The sequence below is a fragment of the Rhinopithecus roxellana genome, chromosome 17 (assembly GCF_007565055.1).
Source record: "Rhinopithecus roxellana isolate Shanxi Qingling chromosome 17, ASM756505v1, whole genome shotgun sequence".
NCBI classification, from domain to species: domain Eukaryota; kingdom Metazoa; phylum Chordata; class Mammalia; order Primates; family Cercopithecidae; genus Rhinopithecus; species Rhinopithecus roxellana.
Window position 1 is genome coordinate 96,948,435 of NC_044565.1, and position 24,247 is coordinate 96,972,681.

Below are 24,247 nucleotides of genomic sequence, written 5' to 3' on the forward strand. Positions count from 1 at the left end.
CTCACCTTCCCAGGTCACTAAAACAGTTCTCTCATGTGTGATGCAGAGCTCATTACATTTCCATGTGAAATTAAAATATGAAGAAAAGCATAGTATTTACAGTTTACTTACCTATGTTAAAATATGTTTCTGGTCCTTTATATACCACATTTCCCTTGGAATCATTTAGGGGGAAAATGCAATCTTTTGCCAGAACATATTCATCTTTAATGCTGTTTTCAGCAGTAACTTCTGTTGAGGTCAATGTTTATAACATTAAGCTTTATAAAGTGATACAATCTATATAAAAGCACTTTTAAATGTAAAACATTAGATATGAATGTGAATTGTGGTTATTGTAGCACTGAGAAAAAACACTAGGTAAAACCAACTGTATTATAATCAGGGACCAATGTACCTTAAATATTTGATTCCATTCTATCTGCCTGCAGCTTTCTCAGGATCTTCCCGCCGCAACAATATCCCTCTCCCCTCATTCCTACCCACATCGCGCTTTATCTGTGAGGCTTTTCCTGGCCACCCCAGGGAGGATTAACTTTTTCCTCTTCTACACTCCCTTCAGTGCTTCAATCATTAAATCACAAAAATTTGAGCACCAGGCAACATGAGGCACCTAGTGAAGGCATAAGAGAAATCTGCTTCCTGTTCTCACAGTTTCATTTTGTGGGAAAACACGTAACAAATACAGTCAGCGCTCTTTGATGCACTTATCACATCGTTTTGGAACCAGTTTCTATCTCTCTTCTGATATTCACGAGATCCTCCAGGCTGTGCATAGAATCTGATTTACATATGGATTCCCAGCACCCAGTCCCTAGTTCACACTATCCATATTACACAATCCAAACTTTGAAATGGATCAAACCACAATTCCTTCTTCAGTCCCAGTTGCCTGATTCTAATTTTCTTCACCCGGTATTATTTTCTCTCTGTTAACAGGACTTGGCGGCACAAAATACATCTCCTTTGAGGAACGGCAGTGGCATAACGACTGCTTTAACTGTAAGAAGTGCTCCCTCTCACTGGTGGGCCGTGGCTTCCTCACAGAGAGGGACGACATCCTGTGCCCCGACTGTGGGAAAGACATCTGAAGTCAACACGGAGAAGTTGCTGCTTGTGATCTCACACACAGATTTTTAGGTTTTCTTTCTCACCCAGGCAATCTTGCCTTCTGGTTTGTTCCAGCCACATTGAGACTTTCTTCTAGTGCTTTTCAGTGATACTCACGTTTGCTTCAACCCTTTAGTGCTTTGTGCTAGTTCAGTCCCAGGCAAAGAGAAAACTCGCCCTAGGCCCTAGGTGGGAAGATGGTTTGAAATTTTTGTAATCGAGTAAGGCACACCCAAATGTAAAAATCCTTTTGAATGATGTCTTTATAAATCTTTCTCTCACTGCCTATTTAAGTGCAATTAACATATGTCACGAACTTGAAAGTTTTCTAAACTCAGTAAGGTAATGACCAATTGGTATTTACAGCTCTGTAACTTCCTGTTGTGTCAAGTCTAAACCAAGATTATATGACTTGCAATAAAGTTATTCAGAACAAAATCTTTTGCCAGGCAGTGTGTGAAATCATGATTAAAGGTTGAGGCACTGAGTCTAAGTAACACTTCATTGCATGGTCTGATGGTCACTGTATTAAGTGCAGTTCCAATGGCCTGGGGCATCGCCAACTGGAATAGCATCACACCCTTTATTTAAAGGAAGCCTTCAGTCAACATCAGGCACCTCTTCCTTGCTACCTTCTCTCCCAGTTTTTTTTTTTTTTTGAGACAGAGTCTCACTCTGTCGCCCAGGCTAAAGTGCGATGACACAATCTCGGCTCACTGCAACCTCCGCCTCCTGGGTTCAAGCGATTCTCCTGCCTCAGGCTCCTGAGTAGCTGGGATTACAGGTGCCCACCACTGTGCCGGGCTAATTTTTGTATTTTTGGTAGAGACAGGGTTTCACCATGTTAGGCTGGTCTTGAACTCCTGACCTCAGATGATCTACCTGCCTTGGTCCCCCAAAGTGCTGGGATTAAAGGTGTGAGCCACTGCACCCGGCCACCTTCTCTCTTTCCCATACTCTTTCTCTTGGAATGTAATCCTCTGCATTTGATGCAGTAACATAAACTCCTGACAGTGAAGCCAATTTTCAGGTCATTTTTCTTGGCAGACCTTATTGGCTCTGTCCTAGTGTTACGGATCCACATCTTACACCGACTTCCATAAAGTGAAAGATTGCACAAGGACATAAGCAACTTGAGGCCAGAGACAACATCCTATTCATCTTTATGTTCTCAACACCCTCGCAACTGAGGGCACACTGGGAGCCTTCAGTGTTGCTGAAAAGGGCAGTAAAGCAGGAGAGACACACAGTCACTACAATAAAAATAACATTCTGAGCTAGCGTGGCAATAGTCTGTGAAATAATCTCAGATAGCAGCACACAGTTGGGAAGCACAGAGCCAATGTATGGGATAGAGCACTGCACAGTTCTCTTTAGCATCAGTGACGTGTTTGTCCTTAGTTTTCTAAGACAACGCAATATAATAAAATGATATGCTAAGCAACAGAAAAATTTGGTGGAAATCAAGTCTGATGTATGCTGAGCATATGTGAAATCAGTTTCTTAATCTGAGTGGTAGTCACTGTTAGAATGTTTGATGATGTCTGGAATGAGTCTTTTGGATTTATAGTTGACTTGAGGTTTTGCTTAAAAAGAATAATTTCATCCCTTGTTAGTTGTTTTGCTGTTTTCTATTTCATAAAAGTAAAAGCACTCCAGATTTCATTTTGGAACATCTTACTTGCTCTCATTGAAAACACAGACTCTCCCAACCTTAAATTACCCATTCTAAAAGTAATGGTTAGGGGGATTCCACTTCTAGTAAATAGCTCCAATTGGACTAATTCTCCTCCAAATTAACAGTCATTCTAGACAAAATATTTATTTAATTGTTGAGAACACTGGAGCACGATCCAAAGCAGGCAGATATTGGAGGCGGGTAGACACTTGGAAGAAGAGAATGACACTGGGTGATTTTCCTGTTTCGGCCTTTTATCCAACGGCAGCCCCCCGCCAGGGATCTAAAACTGTGTTAGGAAACCTGCAGTCTTACTAGACTGAGGAACCAGAGGCCAGAGTTTGGGATAAACAGCTTCTGGAAAGTGAGGAAGAAAATCCTGAAAAGGATAGCCCCAAGTGTGTTGCATGAACTTAGAAATTTCTGGCTGACAATTGAACCGTGTATACTTAGGCCAGACTCCAAGCAGCCCAGCCAAGGCTTAAAGCATTGACTGACAGGACTTTACGGATAGTGGTGTGCAGGGCTTAGCTGACCAACCCTCTTCCTACTGAAGGAAATTACTTGTATAGAAACCACACAACACAAAGTCTCTGAAAATCTCCCCAAAGGCATATAACAAAATACACATTCATTCAGGAAAATCCACTACTAAGTCTTAGGAAGAACAGTGAGTCTGGCATTTCAGCCACAGCCTCATCCCATCCCATCCCCACTCCCCAGCTTCATGTGACAAACTCTACTTTGGACCAATGCAGCCAAAAATTAAGGGGTCTCTCTTCCCCCAGATCCTGGTCTAGGGCTCTGCCCCAGGTGCCACAGGCTGAGAATCCTAGAGCTCCAACTGCCCCTACCCTAGCCTGCCAGTGCGGAGGCTCCACACTGGGAGGGGCAATCTCAGCAGACTGGTGGCTACCAACCCACTCACAGAGAAGGGGTGTCACTCCCGGAGAAGCAGGCCACTGTCCAGCCCCCAGGGGAAAGCCAGGCTCTGAGACTGGCAACTCAGCAGTTCGGCCCAAGGGGGCTAGTATTTGGTACGGAGAATTGAGAAATCTTTGCCTAAGGGGATTGTCAAAAACAGTAAGACATCTTGCCAGAGAACAATGAAGGAAGGGGCTGGGAACTCTGTGCTATTAGTAGCAAAAAGCAGAATGACAGACCGGCCAGAAGTTTAACATGGAAAAGCAGAGAAAGAGATAGCCAAGTGGAGCCCTCCTGGAATCTTGTTTATCCTTGAGGTTCGGGAAGTATGTATGGACTGCGCTGTATCCACTCAGGAGCAATCAGATGTGCAACAAACTTGAAAGCATTCTCCAAGGCATACACAGGTCCATCAGCAAAGAGCAGAAATCTTATTAGCTCAAAGTGCGTAAGCAGAACCTCTGACCAAACACTGGCTGAACATAAAAACATGTTTGTTCAAAGAACTATAGGAAATCATATCTAAAAAAGGAAGGTAAGAGAACAATTACAGTTGGTCCTCCATATCCACAGATTCCTCATCTGTGGATTCAACCAACTGTGGATCAAAAGTATTTAGGAAAAAAAAAAGTTGACACAGTTCCAAAAAAGCAAAACTTGGATTTTCCACATGCTGAATACTATGTTGAATCCATGCAGATGAAGTGATGTGTAGGCATTGTATTAGGTATAAGTAATGTAGAGATTACAGTATACAGAATGATGTGAATAGGTTATATGCAATTCTATGCCATTTTCTATAAGAGACTTGAGCATCCATGGAGTTTGGTATTTGTAGGGGGTCCTGGAATTAATCCCCCACAGATACCAAGAGATGACTTTACTCACCAAACAAACCAATGAAGAGAGAAAAATTATTTTTAATAAATCAAATGGAATTCTGAAGTTGAAAAATATACTAAATGAAAAGAAAAATTCACTAGAGGGCTTAATAGTAGATTTGAGTTGGGAGAAGAAAATCAGTGAACTTGAAGATGGAACAACAGAAATTATACAATCTGAAAAACAGCAAAAAGAGTGAAATGAAAAGAGTTTCAGAGAAAGGTTAGAAACCATTAAGCATACCAACATATGTGTAATGGAAGGACTAGAAGGCTAGGAGAGAGAAAAAAAAAAACAGGAGAAAACATTTTTCAGAGTTAATGACTAGCCAGGTGCAGTGGCATGTGCCTGTTGTCCCAGCTACTCAGGAGGCTGAGGTGGGAGAATTGCCTGAGTCTAGGAGTTTGAGGCTGCAGTGTGAGAAAACAGCACCTGTGAACAGCCACTGCACTCCAGCCCCGCACAACATAGCGAGAACTTCTTAACACAGAAAAAGAAGAAAAAGAGTTAGTGGTTGAAAAAGCCTCCAAATTTGATTTGATGAAAAATATGAATCTACATATTTAAGACGCTCAATAAACTCAAAGTAGGATAAATGCTGAGACCATACCCAGACCCATCACATTCAAAATGCTGAACGCCAAAGATAATAAGAAAACTCTGACTAGATGTAAAATAATATAGTTATATGATTAAGACTTTTTACTGAATTGGGAAATTAAACATACACATACAAAAATACACAAAACAAATGCTAACAGGCAAAACTAAACCAATGAGATGTTGGAAATATTCTGTATGATGGGTTGTAAACTACGGTCCCTGGGCTAAATTCTGCCCACTGCCTGTTTTCCTTCCTAGTTTATTTTTTAGGGATAGGATCTCGCTCTGTTGCCTAGGCTGAAGTGCAGTGCCATGATCACAGCTCACTGTAACCTTGAACTTCTGGGCTCAAGTGATCTTCCCACCTCAGCCTCTCAAGTAGCTGGGACTATAGGCATGTACCACCATGCCCGCCTGTGTGTGTTTGTGTGTGTCTATGTGTGTGTGCTGTTGTCATTTTGAGATGGAATTTCGCTCTGTCACCCAGGCTGGAGTGCAGTGGCATGATCCTGGCTCACTGTAACCTCCACCTCCTAGGTTCAAGCGATTCTCCTGCCTCAGCCTCTCGAGTAGCTGGGATTACAGGCACCCACCACCACACCCAGCTAATTTTTGTATTTTTAGTAGAGACAGGGTTTCACCACATTGGCCAGGCTCGTCTTGAACTCCTGACCTCAGGTGATCCACCTGCCTCGACCTCCCAAAGTGCTGGGATTACAGGTGTGAGCCACTACACCTGGCTGATGCATGGCTATTTTAAAAATTTTTTGTAGAGATGAGGTCTCATTATGTTGCCTAGGCTGGTCTCAAACTCCTGGGCTCAAGTGATCCCCCATCTTGGCCTTCCAAAGCACTGGGATTACCAGCATGAGCCATCACACCTGGTCTGTTTTCTTAAAAAAAAAAAGTTTTATTCAAACACAGCCATGTATGTTCATTTACGCATTGGTTTGCTGGCAATTTTTTACTATCTGGACCGTTACAGAAAAACCTGCCACCTGTGCTGTACTGTGTATCTTGTTCTGGGTGGTGATACACACACACACACACACACACACACACACACACACACACATTTTTTTCTCCTGAACTATATAACTTAGAACTTTTCTAACTTTACAGCATTTTATAACTCAATAAAAATTTTAAAAATTTAAAATGTGACACTTTGAACTTGAGTTCACTTGAGTACACTTTGAGTTACTTTAAAGCTTGTCTTTTTTTTTCATTAAACAGCAAGCCAACTTGTTTGATCTTTGATTATTACAATATGTGAAACCTTTGGGGGTCAGTCTCTACTGCCTGATGTTTCTGTTGCAGCCCACACTGGGTCCACTGTGCTGGGATTACAGGCGTGAGTCACCACGCCTGGCCAAGATATTATAAAATTCTTAATAGAACTAGTCTACCCTCAACCAAAACCATGAAAATGTAGTCACTGAAGTAAGTGAAAGAAACAATTTCACTGATGAGGCAATCATTCTACATGAACCACGAACAAGGCAAGAAACACAGTAAATCTATCTGCTGTGGTGCAATGTACCCTGGAACTACAATGGTTACTACTCCCTCAATATTGCCCTTACTTTATCTCTGGAAAAACTTTAGAGGAATACCTGCAAAAGAACTCAGTGCTGTTAGTAGAGCAGAACTTTAGAAAACCAGCAGAGAAATCCTTGTGATCACAAAAATGAAGCCCAAGGTATATGTACTACACATTGTGGACTTGCTACAACTAGACACTATCCAATTTGTAAGCAGAGGGCTGCCCTCAAGTCTTTGAGTCAGCACAATAAATAAACCCTAACTCCTTTGGACAAAACTTTGTAAAACTAGTTATATTAAAGCAAAATAAAAGTTATATTAACTTGCATATCACTTAATCATATTACTTTAGAAACTTAAAATATATACTTAATTCTCATCATCTTTGGTGATGCCCATTCAGACTTGAGGGCACCTCTCATTTTCTGCCTGGTTATTAAATGACAGATTACAGAGGCTCAGGGATAAGCATAAGGTTAATTCTAGAAATATCAAAAAATAAGATCTGTAAGAGTCTTAAGGATAAGAGTGAAATCCATCTGCTTTGCAAAGGAGGAAGTGGAAGCCCAGGAAGAATAAAGCTTACTCAAGACTGCAAACAGGCCAACACACTAGAAATCAGAAATCCTGACTCCTAGCCTACTGTCCCCTAAAACATGGGATTTTTTCTCACACACAGAGATGAAGATGGGGCAAGTGCCATCTCTAAATACACGAGTTTTTAAACACTGAGAAGGAAATGTCCACATGACATCCATGCCAAAATGTATGTAGTGACCTTTCAGTGAAAAAAAAAAAAAAAAAATTGAGACTAGAACTCCATTATAACAATAAGAGCAGACTGACTTCATCCCTGGCATCTATTAGCATTTATGCATTTTACTCACTATGTTCTGAGGATGCTATGGTTTGAACGTCTCCCCTAAAAGTTCATGTGCTGAAAACTTAATTGCCATAGACACAGTATTAAGAGATAGGGCCTTAAAGAAGAGATTAGGCCATGAGGGCTCTGTCCTCATGAATGGATTAATGCCATTATCACAGGGGCAGTTATTATGGAAGTGATTTCTTGACTTAAAAAAAAGAAAGATGAGTTCAGCCCAAGTTCTTCTGTGCTTTGCATACTCACTGCTGTCTTTCTGCCTTCCGCCACGGGATAACCCTCACCAGCTGCCAGTGCCATGCTCTTAGACCTCCCAGCCTCCAGAACTGTGAGCCAAATAAACTGGTCTTTATAAATTACCTAATCTGTGGTATTCTGTTATAGCCGGAGAAAAGGGACTAAGACAGAGAGGATCTTCTACAAGAGTAATCCAGTCGTTTGTTTTTGATTGGTTTCTCTAGGCTTCAAGGAATTAAAAGATATAACTAGTGAACTACCTAATGCACAGAATACTGTGACTTTAATTATTAAATGTTCTTCAGATTCCTTCTCAAATTTTTATTTAGATTGAACAACTGGGATTAAGAAGAAGAAAAGGCCCTACCAGGCATGGTGGCTCGCGCCTGTAGTCTCAGCACTTTGGGAGGCCGAGGCGGGCAGACCACAGGGTAAGGAGATCAAGACCATCCTGGCTAACATGGTGAAACGCTCTCTACTGAAAATACAAAAAATTAGCTGGGTGTGGTGGCACGCACCCATAGTCCCAGCTACTTGAGAGGCTGAGGCAGGAGAATTGCTTGAACTCGGGAGGCAGAGGTTTCAGTGGGCCGAGATCCTGCCACTGCACTCCAGCCTGAGCAACAGAGTGAGACTCCATCTCCAAAAAAAAAAAAAAAACCCCAAACCAAAGAAGAAGAAAAGGCCCTTGAGGACAGGGGCCATGTTTTATTTACTTCAGTTCCATATTTAGAGCCTAAGTATAGAGCAGACACCTTAAAACTGGTGAATCACTGTTGTCTAGGGATTGATTTTGTTGTTAATAGAGAAAAGTCAATTTGACATTCTTTCTCATTAAAACAAAACTGCGAAACTATCTTAAATGATACGACTTAAGCAACATTGGAAATGAGTTGGAGTCTCTAAGATTAAAGGCAAAAGGAATGAACATCATCACTCTCATAACTAATAATTAATAATCACTCTCATCTAGCTGATAAAGTCGTTTCCCACATGGCTACAGGCTAACGACTCCTGCAATTACTGCTGGGTAAATGGATGGTGGTTGCTGGAGCCATGTTTCTCACTGTTGGAGGGGGAGGTTACAGACATGCAAGGGAAGTCTGGAATGATCAATACAGTAATCGAGTTACAGACATAGTATGAACTCATGTTTTACTTACTATAGATACAGATGGTTACACATAGATAAATCTATAGAAATATACACCTACAGGGGTTAATATATGTACATATGTTTCCTTGCTCTGTCAGTTGAGGAGGCCTAAAAACAATGACACCCCAGCAGCAATCAGCATACTTAGTACCCAGATCTCAGTTTTTAATAAAAGGAGCCAAGGCTTCTTAGAGAAATAATTCATTCTAGGGCTTGGGCAAGAAATATACAAAACGACACTAGAGCATCCTATAGTACCAGAAAGGAAGTGTTCAAAGAAAACACAATGATGGGGAAAGTCACAAGGAAACGGGAGCTAACTGAAAGAGCTTTCAATGGCTAATGCAAGAAAGAATTTGAGTTAAAAAACAAAACAAGAAATGAAAACACACATTAGACTTTAACCCAAAATATAAACTAAGTATCCATGAGTCACACTGACAAACATCATTGAATAAAATTAGTGGTAGAGAATAGATAAGTCTCCTGTGCAGAATTACAAATAATTTAGGTACTTCGCCAGCAAAGTAACTCCGCATTCCTTACATGACTTTGTTCCAAAGAGCAGAGTATATATGAAAAGGGGAAACAGAATAACCTTTTTTTTTGCGGGGGGGGGGGAGGGGGCAAAAGTGACATTCAGAAGGGAAAAGCAGTAACTTTATAGTGGAAAAAAAATGACAAACACTATGTCAGCCAAATGAGATTAAGGTTAACCTCAAAAGTAGTATCATGTTTACAGTATGTGTCCTCAAAATAATGTGATGAAAATGGCAATTTACCTCTGTGGCCTTCCCCCCAAAACACACAGCCCCAGTCTAGTCATGAGAAAACATCAGAAAAATCTCAATTGAGGAACATTCCCCAGGTATTTACCTGACCATTACTCTTCAAAACTGTCAAGTCATCAAAAGCAAGGAAAGTCTGAGAAACTGTCACATCCAAGAGAAGCCTAACATGACATGACAACGAAATAACATGGTATCCTGGGTAGGATCCTGGCACTGTAAAAGGGTACTAGGGAAAAACTCAGAAAATCAAAAAAAATTATGAACTTTAGTTAACAATGAGTCATTTCAACAAAGGCACCATACGAATGCATGTTAGCAGGGAAACAGTATGGGCTATGTTAAAAATCTGTACTACTGTGGCAATGTCTCCAAAAATCTAACTGTCTAAAAAATCACATAGCAAGGCAGAACAGACATAACAGAAGGCTTCGAAAGATAGGATGGTTTTATATTTATGAAAAGTATTTGTCTTTCACCATAACTGGTAAAGCATTTTAAAGTCTTCCTAAAGGTTTAACTGTTCATCAAGTTTTAGTTTAAACTATTTACCTGAAGATTAAAAAAACATAACAAAATTTGGCTAATTATACTTGAGGATAAAAGATAGGGCTATTATCGACTTACTCAACTAGTCTATTTTTGATTAAACTGAATGCTTGGTTAAGTCTCAACAGAGCTAACAAACAGCTTCCAATTGGTATTAGAATCAAATCCAAAGTCCTACATAGGGTCATACATCATCTGGTCCTGCCTATTCTTTGACTTCATTTTATACTACCATTGCCCCTGTTTTCATTCACTAGAGCCACACCAGTCTTTCTGTTCTAAGAACCTAGTAAGCCTTAGGGCTTTCATGTTTTGTCCTTGTCTGGTACCTGTTACCTACTGCTGGGTAGCAAACTATCCCCAACACTTAGCGGCTTTCTATAACTCCCACTTTATTCCCTCATGATTCTGACTGTCATCAATTTGGACTGATTCCACCAGGAAGCTCATCATGCAGCTTTAGTTAGCTGGCAGCTAGACCGGGGAAAGGTGACTAGTGGTCCCATGTCTGGCAGTCAGTGCTAGCTGTTGGGTGTTGGGAGAACCATGTATTTCCATTGGGTAGCCTGGGCTTTTTCACAGGGCTGCAAGCAGAGGTCCAAGTGCAAGAGTAGAAGCATTCACTTGATCAAAGCAAGTTACAAGGCCAGTCCATATACAAGTGGTGGGAAGCTGACTCCAGCCTTGATGGGAGGACTGTGCAGCCATCTAAAATCAGACACATGTAGAATCCTTCTCCTGAAAGCTTTCCATAGCTATGCCTTAGTCATGCTCTCTTCAAAATATAGTATCTTCAGAGGCCTTTCCTAACCACTGTATTTAAAATAGCTCCTCATCCTGCTTTCTTTGTCCTTCACCATTTCATGACCCTGTTTTATTTTCTACCAACTATCCATTATTTCATGGTTCACTTGTCTGTTTTCTCTATGAGAGCAAGTACTTAATCTGCCTTGTTCATTCCCAAGAGCTAGCATAGTAGGTACTCAACAAATATACAGGCAATTCAAATCTCTATTTTTCATTCCACAATAAGATGATCAAGTTATTAAAAAACTGAAAAAGTAATGCACTTTAGTTAATAAAATATACTTCAGTAAAAACAATCTAAGTGGAAATAAGATTTTTGTCTCTTCTGTCCAGACAAAAAAAAATGAAGAATCTACGTGTTAAGTACAAAGTAGAAGCTGGGTGTGGTGGTGCATGCCTGTAGTCCCAGCTACAGGAGGGTGAAGCATGAGGACCGCTTGAGCCAAGGAGTTCAAGGCTGCAGTGAGCTATGATGATGCCACTGCACTCCAGCTCTGGGTGACAGAGCAAGACCTCATCTCTAAAACAAAACAAAAGACAAAGTAGAAAGTTACCTGAGTCTTTTCTAAGTTATTTAATTTAGAGCATCAGTCTCTAAATATAATAATATTAAGAGAGCAGTTCAGTAATTAACTTTTTTTCAGATCACTCTAACATAAAATCTCTCAACTGAATCTCTATAGTTTGTCTCATTTTGTTAAGAGCTTTAACATTACATGGGAAGGTTCAGAGACTTCTATTTCCATCCTTCAACATGCAGTGACAGTCAACGTATCAGGCTCTGCAGCACCATGATATCCCAGCACCAGACTACTCCAGCCATCCTCTCATTCAAAGAAGGACTGCAAGACATGGTTGGACTACTCGAATCACATCTGATCTTAATCCAGGTACAGAAAGTTGTACTATAAAGAATACTTTCCAAAATTGTTTACTCGAATAAAAACAGATCAAGTCATTACAGAGCATTTTTCCATTTTAATAAGAATAACAGACCTACTCAAGGTAATTTTATTCTGTTTATTTAAATAAGGATAAGGCTACTTAAAAGACTTTTTACATACAAAATGTACAAGGTTAAACTTTTCTGTACTGAATTACAAAACCTGCACAAGCATTTAATAAAAGAGCACACTTAAAAACATTTTGACCATTATTTAGCCTCTAAAAATTACTGAAGTTCAACAGTAGTAAATAGAGGAAGCTCTTACATATATATATATATATATATATATATGATTTAATCTACTGGCAGTTTTACTTAATGTAAGTTTTTAAAAGGTCACATTGCTATTGAATGCATCTCTAGATCAGTTTTAGAATCGTCTCTCAAAACTTAAGTCAACCAAAATATTATTTCAAATAATAATTCCAATTCTGAAGAATTTTAATACTAGCAAATATATTATGGCCTCATAGTAGTAACTGAACCAACTTTCCACAGTGCCTGGTAGCTGTCCAGATGAATTAGGCTACTTTGGAAAACTGTACTGTCTTTACAGCCATTGAGAAGTCATTCAGTGCCCTGGTGCTGTAGGGTCCTGAGACTTTCCAGAATTCACACAGCAGTCTATGATCCCTCAAATGTAAGAGGACAGGGGGTCAGCCTATCTTCACTCCTCAGTGAATGAGGAGGGCCAAGCAGTAAGACTTGCAAACCTAAGGCAGAAGCTTGGGTTCTACAGTAAGGAGGAAGGAGAATTAAAATAGAGAAAGAAAATGTGTAAGGAGAAAGGGTAAAGTAGGAACAACGAGGGAAAGGAAGAAAAAACAAGGATGCCTGCTAATGGCAGGAAGTGGTAAAGTGACTATAACTACAACTTACAAGCCACCCACTAACTCTAATGCCATTCATTTGCCTACTCCAATAAGAAAAGCTGGCTTTACTGGAATATAGAATCAAGAGCAACATTACCCGCCTCATGTTAGTGAGTAACTAGTATTCTAAAGTTGTTTGCCATACATATCAAGTTCTTCTAACCTTTGAAGCAAACCAAAACACTTCAAAACATAGGGCTCCCAGGGCTGCTGCTCCAGATTCCCAGCATTCAGCACACTTCATTATGTGGAGAAAGACATTTCAAGACAAGCTGTATCCATACACCTTCAGAATGAACAAAGCTCTAAGAAGGTGGGATTATGTTAACACATAGTAAATGGTTTAGCGTTTCTCCACATCATTTCAAACTCAAAACAGCTCAATAATATGCTGCTACATGAGCACTGATTCTGAATGTTCATAATATAAACTTCAATTTGAAGCAACAATGTTACACAGTTCAGCTGTTATTACCAACCTACTCTGTAAGTTAAAATACAAATAAAATATTAATTTTATTGAGTAACTAAAAATAAGTTCCCACTGACTTAAAATCGTCAAATGGCTAACTCTCCCTCAACTAAGAGAGATACACAGAAGGAAGCGGAAAGGACAACTGAATATAAAATAAAATTTGTCAATCTACTCTAAAATCTGCACTTTTAAAATCTCCTTTTGCATGTATTTATGTATAGGATCACAGTTGCCCACCAACATTATTATGTCTATCAGCCCTGCAGATAACAATTTACTGTAACGTTAATTTATGCAATACTTAGTATGTTTTATCTTATGTGTACAGACTTACAGTCTGGAATAAAGGCAAAATGATTAAAAACTATTGGGTTAAAGTCTTAGTATGGCACTTACCTGCAAGGCTGAATTAATTTTTTGGAAGGCTATTCAATAGCTGAACTAAAATGCTTGTTTTAACAAATCAAAAAAGAAATAAGACTACTTTAAAACATGTTGAAAAAGGTAAATCTCAATTTGAAGATCAATCATATAACAAAAAAGTATGAAGTACCCTTTGCTTTTGCTTAGAAACACACAGCAGAACAGTAGAAACTAGAACTCATGAATATAAGGTAAACCCTATCTTCCCACTGATTTCCATTATACAACTGGAGTGAAAATACCACTCAAACAAAAATAAACAAAAAACCTTAGCAGGTAATTCTGTGTGGAATAGCCCTGTGGGAAGTGTCTATATTACAGCTGTAGGGAATCTCATGTAAGCTAGGAGTCCATCTTCCTATGTTGCACTCTGCAGTGACTTTCGACTCCAGTGGCTCCTACTCCATATTACACTAATTTTTGCTGCTGACTGCTATGCTTCCTGGACTCTTATAAATTCTAGAATTCTACCCCCACTCCCAATTCTCTAAACTTTCTTCCATCGAATACCACCTCTAACATGATTACTCTGCCTAAGATTTTTTAAATCAACTTCATTTTGAAAAGATTAAGCTCCCCAGAGCGAGTAATAGCTGAACTCATAGAGTGAGATCACAGACTGCTCATGAAAAGAGTAGGTAGGACTGCTGCATGACAACATTCTAAAGGATGGGCCAGGTGTAGAATCGACCAGTCAACTCATAATATATATATCAATTGTTATAACTTCAAGGAAAGGAACAATAGCAAGCACTGATTCCTTTTTGCTTTTTATGGGAAGAAGCAATGTAAGCAATTAAAGAACAACATTTTTATCTGTATATTCTCAATAGTTTTCCAGCAGTACTACAAAGATGCTTTTCTTGGTGAACCTTTAAGGATGAATGTTGCAATATTTACTAAAATACTGTGATAAACTCTTAAATGCTTCTGCTTTGTAAAAGAAATTAAAATGGCAGGCAAACTAGTAAAATATTTGAGTTTTTAAAAAAATCTCAAATTTCCCCAAAGACTCTGAACAAGGCTAATGAGAGTAACTCCTAAAATTCACTGAAGGCTTTTTCTTTTTTTTGAGATGGAGTTTCGCTCTTGTTGCTTAGGCTGGAGTGCAATGGCATGATCTCAGCTCACCGCAACCTCCACCTCCCGGGTTCAAGCGATTCTCCTGCCTCAGCCTCCTGAGTAGCTGGGATTACAGCATGCACCACTATGCCCAGCTAATTTTGTATTTTTTAGTAGAGACGGGGTTTCTCCATGTTGGTCAGGCTGGTCTTGAACTCCTGACCTCAGGTGATCTGCCCGCCTCAGCCTCTCAAAGAGCTGGGATTACAGGCGTGAGCCACTGTGCCTGGCCAATTCAATGGATGCTTTATAGCAGACTTGCACATAATGATTTCAGTAGGGTCAATATAAATGACATATATTAAGCCATAGGTTTTAAAAGTTATTCTTTCCTAATCAGGGCAAGACAGGCAAGAATTTTAAAAAAGGAAGGGAGGGAGGGAAGAAGGGAAGGAAAATAAATCCTTTATTTTTTTAAACCTATTTGGAACCTCTTAAGAAAATTCCACAATAATCAGGATTTCTGTAAATATTGTCAATATATATGAACATGTTTGAAAAACTACAGTTACAGTATATTTACATTTTTGGAAACTTTTCTTCAGGGCCAAGTAACATGTTGTATCTTCCTTTTTGCTTGTGGGGGCTTCAGGTTATTCTGAAAGACATGAACAGAAATCAGTTTATACTTGTAGGAATATCAGAAAACAACTAAAATGAACATTTTAAACAACCAAGGTTTACTATTAATATATTAATGGAAGATCACTGCTGCCATCTGGTGGCAATATATTCAAAGAGAAGGTGGTGAGTTTCCTAGCACTGTGGTTCTCAAACATGTGTAGTTTAGAATAACTCAGAGCACTTTAAAACATGCCCCAGGCCTGGTCTTATCCTAGAACCAATTAAACCAGAATCCATAAAAGGTAGGCGGATAAGGCTCTGACTTCTTTTTGCTTTTTTTTTGGAAGCTCTTCAAGTGATCTTAACATACAATCAGAGTTGAAAACCACTGACTGCTCCAGATCTGCCTTCTCCCTGTCCAGTCCATCTCCCCCATCAACTCTGCAATCCAAAATTGGCGGGAAACAGGCCAGGCAGGCAGCTCACGTCTGTAACCCAGCACTTTGTGAGGCCGAGTCAGGCGGATCACTTGAGGTCAGGAGTTTGAGACCAGCCTGGCCAAGAGGTTTGGTGAAACCCTGTCTCTACAAAAATATATATCTCGTATCTATAAAAGAGTAAAATTTTCTAGGGTAGAGAAATGCTGTTTAACAGCCTGAAAAAAAAAATTCTCTGAGGCTTACTCCTTATGGCAATATTTGAAATGTGGCTTTCTTCTTCTAACTCTTATCCCACACCTTCCTCCTCTCTCCCACAAATGTAGCTGAAAGGTGTATGGAGGAAGCATGGCCTCCAGAGTGTGTGCCCTGGGATCAAAGAAACCTAAATTCAAATTGCAGTCTGGTCGCTTACTAATAACACTGGAACTCTGGACAAACTTATTTAAATTTACTAAGTTTCTGTTTGTTTATCTGTGAAATAGGAATAATGAAGATGCCTATTTCATAGGGTTACTGACAGGATTCAATGAACTAATGAAAGTAAAACTCATGACCAAGTCAGGTGGTTTTCTTTTTCCAGTGTCTACTATTCTAGAATGTTTGAATTTTCCGAGTTTTGATCACTTTGATACATGATTAGATGATAATAATACCAAAGCCAAGTATACTACAGGAATAATGGCTATTAAACTACTAGGTATTTAAAAGTAAAAGCACTTTTCTGAAGAGCCTATATATATTACATATATATGTGTATATATAAAAAATCATCTCACAAATTAAACTCCAATACATTGTGTTAACTGCACCAAATTTGCCAACAAGCATCCAAATGATTCAACATAGTAGAGCACAACATAACAGATTTCCCCAACTTCTGCTATCCCCACAAAGCTAGGTAACTTGAGCAGTAGGTGAGGCAAGTGGTAAATCTTAAAAAGATTCTGGTGTGGGTTTAAGGTATGCACACAGACAGACTTAAGGTCAGGCCCCAAATGCTACTTAATAAATGTGTGACCCTGGACAAATTACTTAATGTTCTAAACCTTGCTAATAAAGGAATATTTATCTGTTTTAGTTCCAAGACAGTTAAAGGAACTAAATGAGAAAAATCTAAGAAAACTGCCTAACAGATCCTCTCTCTACATATTTTAAGCAGAAATAACTTGAGTGAACTTTTAAAAACATTAATCACCACGATTTTAAAATTCCAGGATTCAAGTACTGGAGTAATGAGATGTATTATACAAATCGGACAGCCCATCAAAAGGGTTCAAGAACAGAATGCAGCACAGTCGACCCCCTCCCATGAGGCAGACTGCTCAGGCTTCATTCAGATCACTTACCGGCATGGAAACTACCCCCATACTTACCATGGCCTCTGCTTCTTCTTTAGGAGCAGCTCGCTTTAACTTCACTGGAGTAGTTCCAACAGGGGACAATGGTGGCAACTTCACAGGGCCTGAAGGATTTTTCCTATGCGTTAAGTCATGGTTCTGTTTAGTGTCATTATTATTGTGTTCCGTTTTATTGTTCATAGGCAAATTGGAAGACAAAATTAGGGGTGAAACACTCGAAGAGGAATTTGATAATTTTCTAAAGGCATTACTGGTAAAGCTTGCCTGAGGGGGAGGCTTGAGTCGATCATTATCTCCATTCTCTGTCTTTTTCACTTTTATGCTTGTACTTGTTGAACTTCCATCAAATACGATGAGGGGTCTTTTCCTTAACCCATCTACAGTACTACTCCTGAAATCAAAGAGATGCACTCTTGAAAAATATCATCTGAAATTCAAGTTCACTGGAATTCAAGTTAAAATAAACAGTAAACAAAAAGATTTATTGATAAGACTAATCTATTCTAAGTGAAACTATTAAAAATGAAATTTTCTATGTTCACTCTAAATGAAAGAATTTCCTAGTGTTTTATTTCAAAGTTTAAAATAGTTATGTACAAGAAATTCAGAGTTAGCTTTAATGTATACACAAGATGCAGCTATTTTTAAAACATCAATTAACCGTCTAGCCCTGGAACTTAAAATGAGATTTCCTAGTTAAAAAACACCAGCTTATTGATGGGGTTATCTTAACCATGCAATCTGTTATTATTTAAAAAGGATAATAAACTATAAAACTATACCAAGACTACCACAGTAGCAGTCTACAAATGAGGCACAGCATTCTACTCCATTCAATAAAGGTCTCTAAAGCCAAGGCATTTTCTAAACTAACTGTAACTATGACATTTGTACAAGTTGAATTGTAAAATTTGGCAAGTGTCTCATATTTACCTCCTGGAAACCTAATTTCCACTCTCAATAGTAATGAAAGCATTCATTTGCTTACTACTTATTATACCTCAAGCTATATCACAGATCAATTGAAAAAAAAAAATTTTTTTTTTTTTTTGAGCGGGAGTTGCGCTCTTGTTGCCCAGGGTGGCGTGCAATGGCACGATCTCGGCTCACTGCAACCTCCACCTCCCAGGTTCAAGCGATTCTCCTGCCTCAGCCTCCTGAGTAGCTGGGATTACAGGTGTGTGCCACCATGCCCAGCTAATTTTTGTATTTTTAGTAAAGACGGGGTTTCACCAAGTTGGCCAGGCTGGTCTTGAACTCCTGACCTCAGGGTGATCCACCCGCCTCAGCCTCCCAACATGCTGGGATTACAGGCGTGAGCCGCTGCGCCTGGCCTAAAAAAAAAAAAAAAATCCTTTTAATTAAACATGTTAAAAGAACTTGACATAGCCAGTTATCAGGAAGAACATTTTAGCCCTGCCATTCAAAGTGTGATCCAGGGACCAGCAGCACCAGCACAGCAACGTCATTATCTTGGGAGCTTGTAAGAAATGGAGAATCTGGGGCATCAACCTGAACTAATACATCAAACCCACCTTTGAACCAGATTCCTAGGCAGTTGGCCAAACTCAACAATTCTTGGGTCATCACTGAACATCATTTGGTAGAAAATGAGAAATAAGTTCATACCCACTGCCTTTGTAGAAGGGAAACAGGGACTGAGAGCAGGGTTTGACAATTTGACAATTTGTTTAATCTAAGATTCAAGAGGCACATTAAAGTTTGAGAAGCACTGGGCTATGTTGCTATGGACCTGGTCCTAGCTCTGTGTGACCGTGGGTATGTTATAGCTCTTCTCAGGGTCTCAGTTCCTCCACAGATAAAATAATAAGTAGTTCAACAATACAAGATGATCTCTTGGATCCTTCCAGTTTTAATGCTCTGATCCAATTGTGAATTTAAAAAACAGTCAAAGATCCTTTCCAAAATGATTTTGGGGGACTAATCAAGACAGTTGTACGAAGATTGCTTCAAAGGAAAGTATGACCAGCACATAAAGTTTTGCTTACTAGAACAATATGCCTGAATGTGCTGAGCAAGAGGAAAATACTGGCTGAATAACAGCAAAAGTAAATTAAAAGTCATATGCAGTGTAAGCCATATTTATGAAAGTTAAGACCACTACATAGTCTGTACAAGTAAAAGTAACCACCAAGCTAAAATGGTCAATCTGAAATGCATTCTTGATCAAAGGTCAGACCGTGTGTGTATTTTCCAAAAGACAATGAGGAGACATGTATCCTTCGTACGTGGAGAATAATCTCAATCCTTAAGTTTTTCTTTGTAAAACAGAGATTAAAACTCAGAGGAACATACTCCCCTTACCCCCACCTTCCTACTCTATATTCTCTCACTGCTTCTAGTGGATTGCCTATGATGGTGTCTTACAAATAGAAGGTACTAAAAAAATTAATTGATCAATAGTATCCACTTGAGATATAACAGACACAGAAGAGTTCACTTAAGGATCTTAGGACACTTTGTACTTATTAACCAATCAACAACACTGATTAATCAAATGTAATTTTCTTTAAAAAAGAAAAATCACTTGCTTGTGGTTTCATAAAAATTTTTTTGAAATTAAATAATTTTAAATAGCATAACTTAAGCTAGTTAACAGGCCCTTCATTTGTGTATTATTCAAAGACCTTAGAGTTTTACCTGACTTGACTTTTTTCTCAAAATTCAGGAACTCCTATTGGCTCTATCTTCAAACATGCATGCTCCAACCTACCAAATTTACTACTGTAGTCAAAGCTGCCACCATCTATTGTCTGGATTACAGTACAGCCTTCTAATTTGTTTCCCTGCTTCCACTCTTATACACGCCCATTCCCCTCCCCACACACCTTAAATCACTTCTTAGGACAGCAGCCAGAGTCATCCTATCAAAATGTACATCTAATGATGTCACCACTCTGCTTAAAACCTTCTAGTGGCTTCTCATCTCAGAGTAAAGCCAAAGTCCTTACAATGACTTACAAAGCTTTACATGATCTGACAATCTCTCCCGCTCGCCCCCAATACAACTCGTTCCTCCTACTTCGCCATCCAGCCCTGATGGCTGCTTTGTTGTTTCTGTTATATGATAGGCACATTCAAGATCCAGCCTCTTGTATTCTGCCTGGAATGCTAGCTTGTTCTCTTCTTCCTACAGGTCTCTCTACTAAAATGTCATTTCTCACTAAGATCGTTCCTGGACAATTTACCAAAAATTGTAATTTTCTCCCTGGTCTGTATTACTATATAACAATACCATATCTTAACTGTGTTATTATGTCGTTCCCAACACAAATATGAGCAGGGAATTCTGTCAGTTTTATTCACTGCTATACGGACAGTGCCTGGTGCTCAATAGATAGTTATTGAGTAAATAACTATTTTACTGAAGTTTACTTCAGGAAAAATCAATAACTGTTTAGTTATGTAAGATAAATTGAAAACTAGAACCACCAAAAAGTACCTTTTAGTCTCATTTTTAACCTCATGTTGTTCTCTTTTCTTTTCCATCATTTTCCCCCATCTATTCTTCGGCAAATCCCTCTGAGGCAATGGTATTGCATGCTGGACATAAAGGTCAGTAAGACTGTCTTTGTTTACTCTTACATCAGTTTCAACAGCTATGTTCTTCTGTGGGAAAGGAAACAAAAGCAATTTCAAAAACAACATTTTTGATTTTAGTAAGCAACCACCTTACCTAACATGGTAAAACATTACTGCTTAAATAACAAATTATAAAAAACCATTTTCACAAAACACGTGCACTCAGAGGCAGTGTTATAGGTTGAATTCTGTAAATATTAGGTTCAGCCTCATCTTAAAGACAATGGTCATATTTTCTCAGTGTGACAAGGACTGCTGTCCACAACTGCTCAGCCAACACACCAAGCATGAAAGATCATTTCCAGTAATATTATCTTAATATATAAAGGGGATTGAAAACGGGAGACCGCCGGGGGAAAACAGACAAAAGAAAGCTAACAATGATTAACAATCACCACATTCTGTCAATAAGCTACTTTGAGTGTTACTATCATGATCAGATTAGTGGGATGAAGGTCTCAGTCTGTCTTTTATTTCTCGTGCTTCTCTAATCTGGTGCTTCCTAAATTGAAGTTAACTACTAAGATTTCAAATAATACCACAGACAGAAACTGTTATCCCCGTACTGATGACAGTAGCAGTACATCATTAGAGAAGCCTGCACCCCATTTTCACTGGTCCTTTCAAGTAAGCCTCCAGTCACTGTCCAACCATCTCTATCGAAATCACCAAATTCCTCCTCATTTTCCAGTTTGTTCTTGACATCATGAAAAACATAGCATAAGCACAGTAGTAGTCATGAAGACAGAGTTTGGATTTAAGAAGGAAAAATGAGAATGGAAATGAGTTCACACAGGCTCTTCAATTTCAACTCAGAAAGGCTTGAAAACATTTGTGTTTAGTACAATTGACAAGCCTATGTCCTCCAACAAAAACTAATAAAAGCACATTTTACTTCTCTTTCGTATACTGGACTCATCTATTTTTACCCTGTACTCACTCAGAGGTAGGGGAAACTCCCAGGATTCTCTTGGATAACATTCCCAGAGAATTTATAGGCCCGTTACTTTGGAAAGTATTGCCTTAGGACAGCGGTTCTCAAAGCGTGCTCTCTAGGTCAGCAACGAGCTGGTTAAAAATGCAAAATTTCAGGCCACATTCCGGAACTACTGAACGAGAAACTGGGGACGGAGCCCCATCCATCTGTGTTTTAGCAAGCCCTCGACTGATTCTTAAGTACCTAAAAAGTTTGACAACCACAGGTAAAAACTTACTAACATAATTAAAATAAGCTCTACTTGGCAAGAGGACTTGAAATTCAAGAAAGATAGGGTACTAAGGGGAAAACCATATGGAAAACAACAAAATACGCTACATAAACCCCAAGGAAACTTTCAGTAATTCTCTATCACTTAAAACATCACTTTTTTCCTTTCTCATTTTTCGCCTATTATTACAGGCCACACCAGCTGGAAAAGAGCACGCACTACATGGAAAGCCAGGAGCCCTGAATTCTCCTCCTGGCAGTACCATTTACAGATGCTGTGACCTTAAACAAGTCACTTCATCTCTCTGGAACTGTTCAATCATCTTTAAACGATTAGAGAGGGTGTGCAATGGACGGTTTCTCAGATGCTTTCCAGTCCTGACAGTCCATGATTTCTACCTTCCATGTCTATTCTACGCTTCTTCTCCACTTCCTTTCTTCCTCAGGTCGGGGCTTACACACAGGCAGGGGGTGTCGCCTGGGATTCCTCTTTACAAGCCATCGGGACTCAGATAGATAAGCCCTATTTCCCAAGCATTCCTGATATTCTACGGACATCTCTTTTTCGGATAGAGGGCGAGGCGCGGGAGCGAGGGGACAGCTGGCTGGTTTGCGTGGGTGGAGAGTGGCACAAACCCAGCGGGAGTGTCAGTGGTTGCCGAGGGCTACTTAAGGCAAGCTCAGGTGCAAGCGCCTCACCTGGGAAGGCCCACCCGCCTGCCCTCCCTCCCTCCCTCCCTCCGATCCGGCGCGCCCAACCTGCTCTAGAGTGAGGAGAAGGAACTCCTGGGACAGCAGCTCCGGGTGCAGCAGCAGTTCCGAGTCCGTGCAGCTGCGACCGCCCACATCCCCCGCCATCGTCGTCGCCAGGAGACCCCAGTCGGCTACCCACAAAGCCCCGCGAAGGAAGCGTTCCGGAAGTGACGTACTGGGGCGGAGACTCGAGTGTGTCGTCACTTTGAGTGCGCCGCATGCTGGGCTCTTTCTCTCGCAGCTGGTGCGGGTGTTGGGGCCTGGTCCAGCTTGCAAAAGCTCGCAGGGACCAGAGAAAAGAACGATGTCAGGCATAGAAACAAATGGCGTGTCACGTTTTGCAGGGAGGGAAGAGTGAAGCTCCGGGAGCCGACCACTTGGTCGCGCCTTCTGTGACGTCCAACGGCAGAAGTCAAAGGGATTCCTGGGGCAGCCTCAAGGGAAAGAATTCTGGCGCGGGGGGCGGTATACAGTACTCTAAATATGGCAGTGGTTGTGTCCGAAATTATCGTGTTTTTCTTTGTTTAACCTGTTTCTTGTCTCTTCATCGCCCTTCTATATAACATAAGACCAGAGGCTTTATTTAGTGAATTCCTTGTAACCCAGGCTCCTTGGACAAATAGGTATTCAAGTATTTGTGTCTTGAAGTAATGCTCTGAATTAACCTGCTTACATGTAAAAAATAATAACCGGCTGGGAAACGCCAGTAATAACCGCCAAACGTTAGACATTTACAGTGTGCCAGGGACTGCGTTTTACGTGTATTATCACATTCCTCAGAACAGCCTAATGAGGTGTATATTACCAGAATGCCTTTTTTTCAGATGAGGAAACTGATACATAGAAAGGATAATTTACTCAAGAGTGAGGAAGTAGCAAGCATAAAATCCAACTACATTTTTTCTGCATGTATTAATAGCTACAGTGAAGTAAGTTTTTAAATTGCTGTAGATAATCAATTATAGTCTAATTCCCAGTAATCACTAAGAAATATTTTCTGCTTCTCTTTTGTCATTCATGGGAGCGATACATATCCCTAAATATTTTGCACATTTAAAACTTAAACTTGTTGGGTGTGGTGGCTTATGCCTGTAATCCCAGCGTTTTGGGAGGCTCAGGTGGGAGGATTGCTTGAGGCCAGGAGTTCTAGGCCAGCCTGGGCCACAAAGTAAGACCCCCCGTATCTACAAAAAAAAAAAAAAAATTAGCCAGGCATGGTGGTGTCTCTGCAGTACTAGCTACTCGGGAGGTTGAGGTGGTAGGATCACAGGCGCCCAGCAATTCCAGCCTGCAGTTAGATAGGATTACCACACTGCACTTCA

At 39.9% G+C, this 24,247-nt stretch overlaps 2 protein-coding genes across 7 annotated transcripts in view; one reads left to right on the top strand and one right to left on the bottom strand.

The window, feature by feature from the left end:
* The window catches only part of FHL2 (four and a half LIM domains 2), a 76,144-nt gene extending 74,596 nt beyond the window's left edge, over nt 1-1,548 (top strand). For all 4 annotated transcript variants that reach the window (XM_010360982.1, XM_010360983.2, XM_010360980.2 and 1 more), the window contains one exon: nt 940-1,548. In XM_010360982.1, the coding sequence (XP_010359284.1) occupies nt 940-1,091 (152 nt within the window). In that variant the 3' untranslated portion in view covers nt 1,092-1,548. The remainder of the gene's footprint in view (nt 1-939) is intronic.
* Nucleotides 1,549-12,117: 10,569 nt separating this feature from the next.
* C17H2orf49 (chromosome 17 C2orf49 homolog) lies at nt 12,118-24,111 on the bottom strand. 3 transcript variants are annotated; one of them, XM_010360979.2, is made up of 5 exons: nt 22,932-24,111; nt 20,826-20,992; nt 17,627-17,753; nt 17,378-17,500; nt 12,118-15,598 (listed from the first exon to the last, which is right to left on the bottom strand). In XM_010360979.2, the coding sequence occupies exons 1-5, from the start codon at nt 23,238-23,240 to the stop codon at nt 15,542-15,544; spliced, it is 783 nt and encodes a 260-aa protein (XP_010359281.1). In that variant the 5' UTR covers nt 23,241-24,111; the 3' UTR covers nt 12,118-15,541. The 3 variants fall into 3 exon arrangements, with proteins under 3 accessions (XP_010359281.1, XP_010359280.1, XP_030776866.1); XM_030921006.1 differs by having other exon boundaries at nt 15,580-15,598; nt 17,378-17,480; XM_010360978.2 differs by having other exon boundaries at nt 12,169-15,598; nt 17,378-17,753.
* Between the last annotated feature and the right edge of the window lie 136 nt (nt 24,112-24,247).

Bases quoted from the DNA above. Each gene is read 5' to 3' on its own strand.
- C17H2orf49 (XM_010360978.2), bottom strand. From the start codon at position 23,240: ATGCCTGACATCGTTCTTTTCTCTGGTCCCTGCGAGCTTTTGCAAGCT. The intron at 20,993-22,931 runs GTTGGGCGCGCC...CCTTTCCCACAG, and splicing joins TTCTCCTCACTCTAGAGCAG to AAGAACATAGCTGTTGAAAC. The intron at 17,754-20,825 runs GTACTTTTTGGT...CTTTGATTTCAG, and splicing joins GTTAAAAATGAGACTAAAAG to GAGTAGTACTGTAGATGGGT.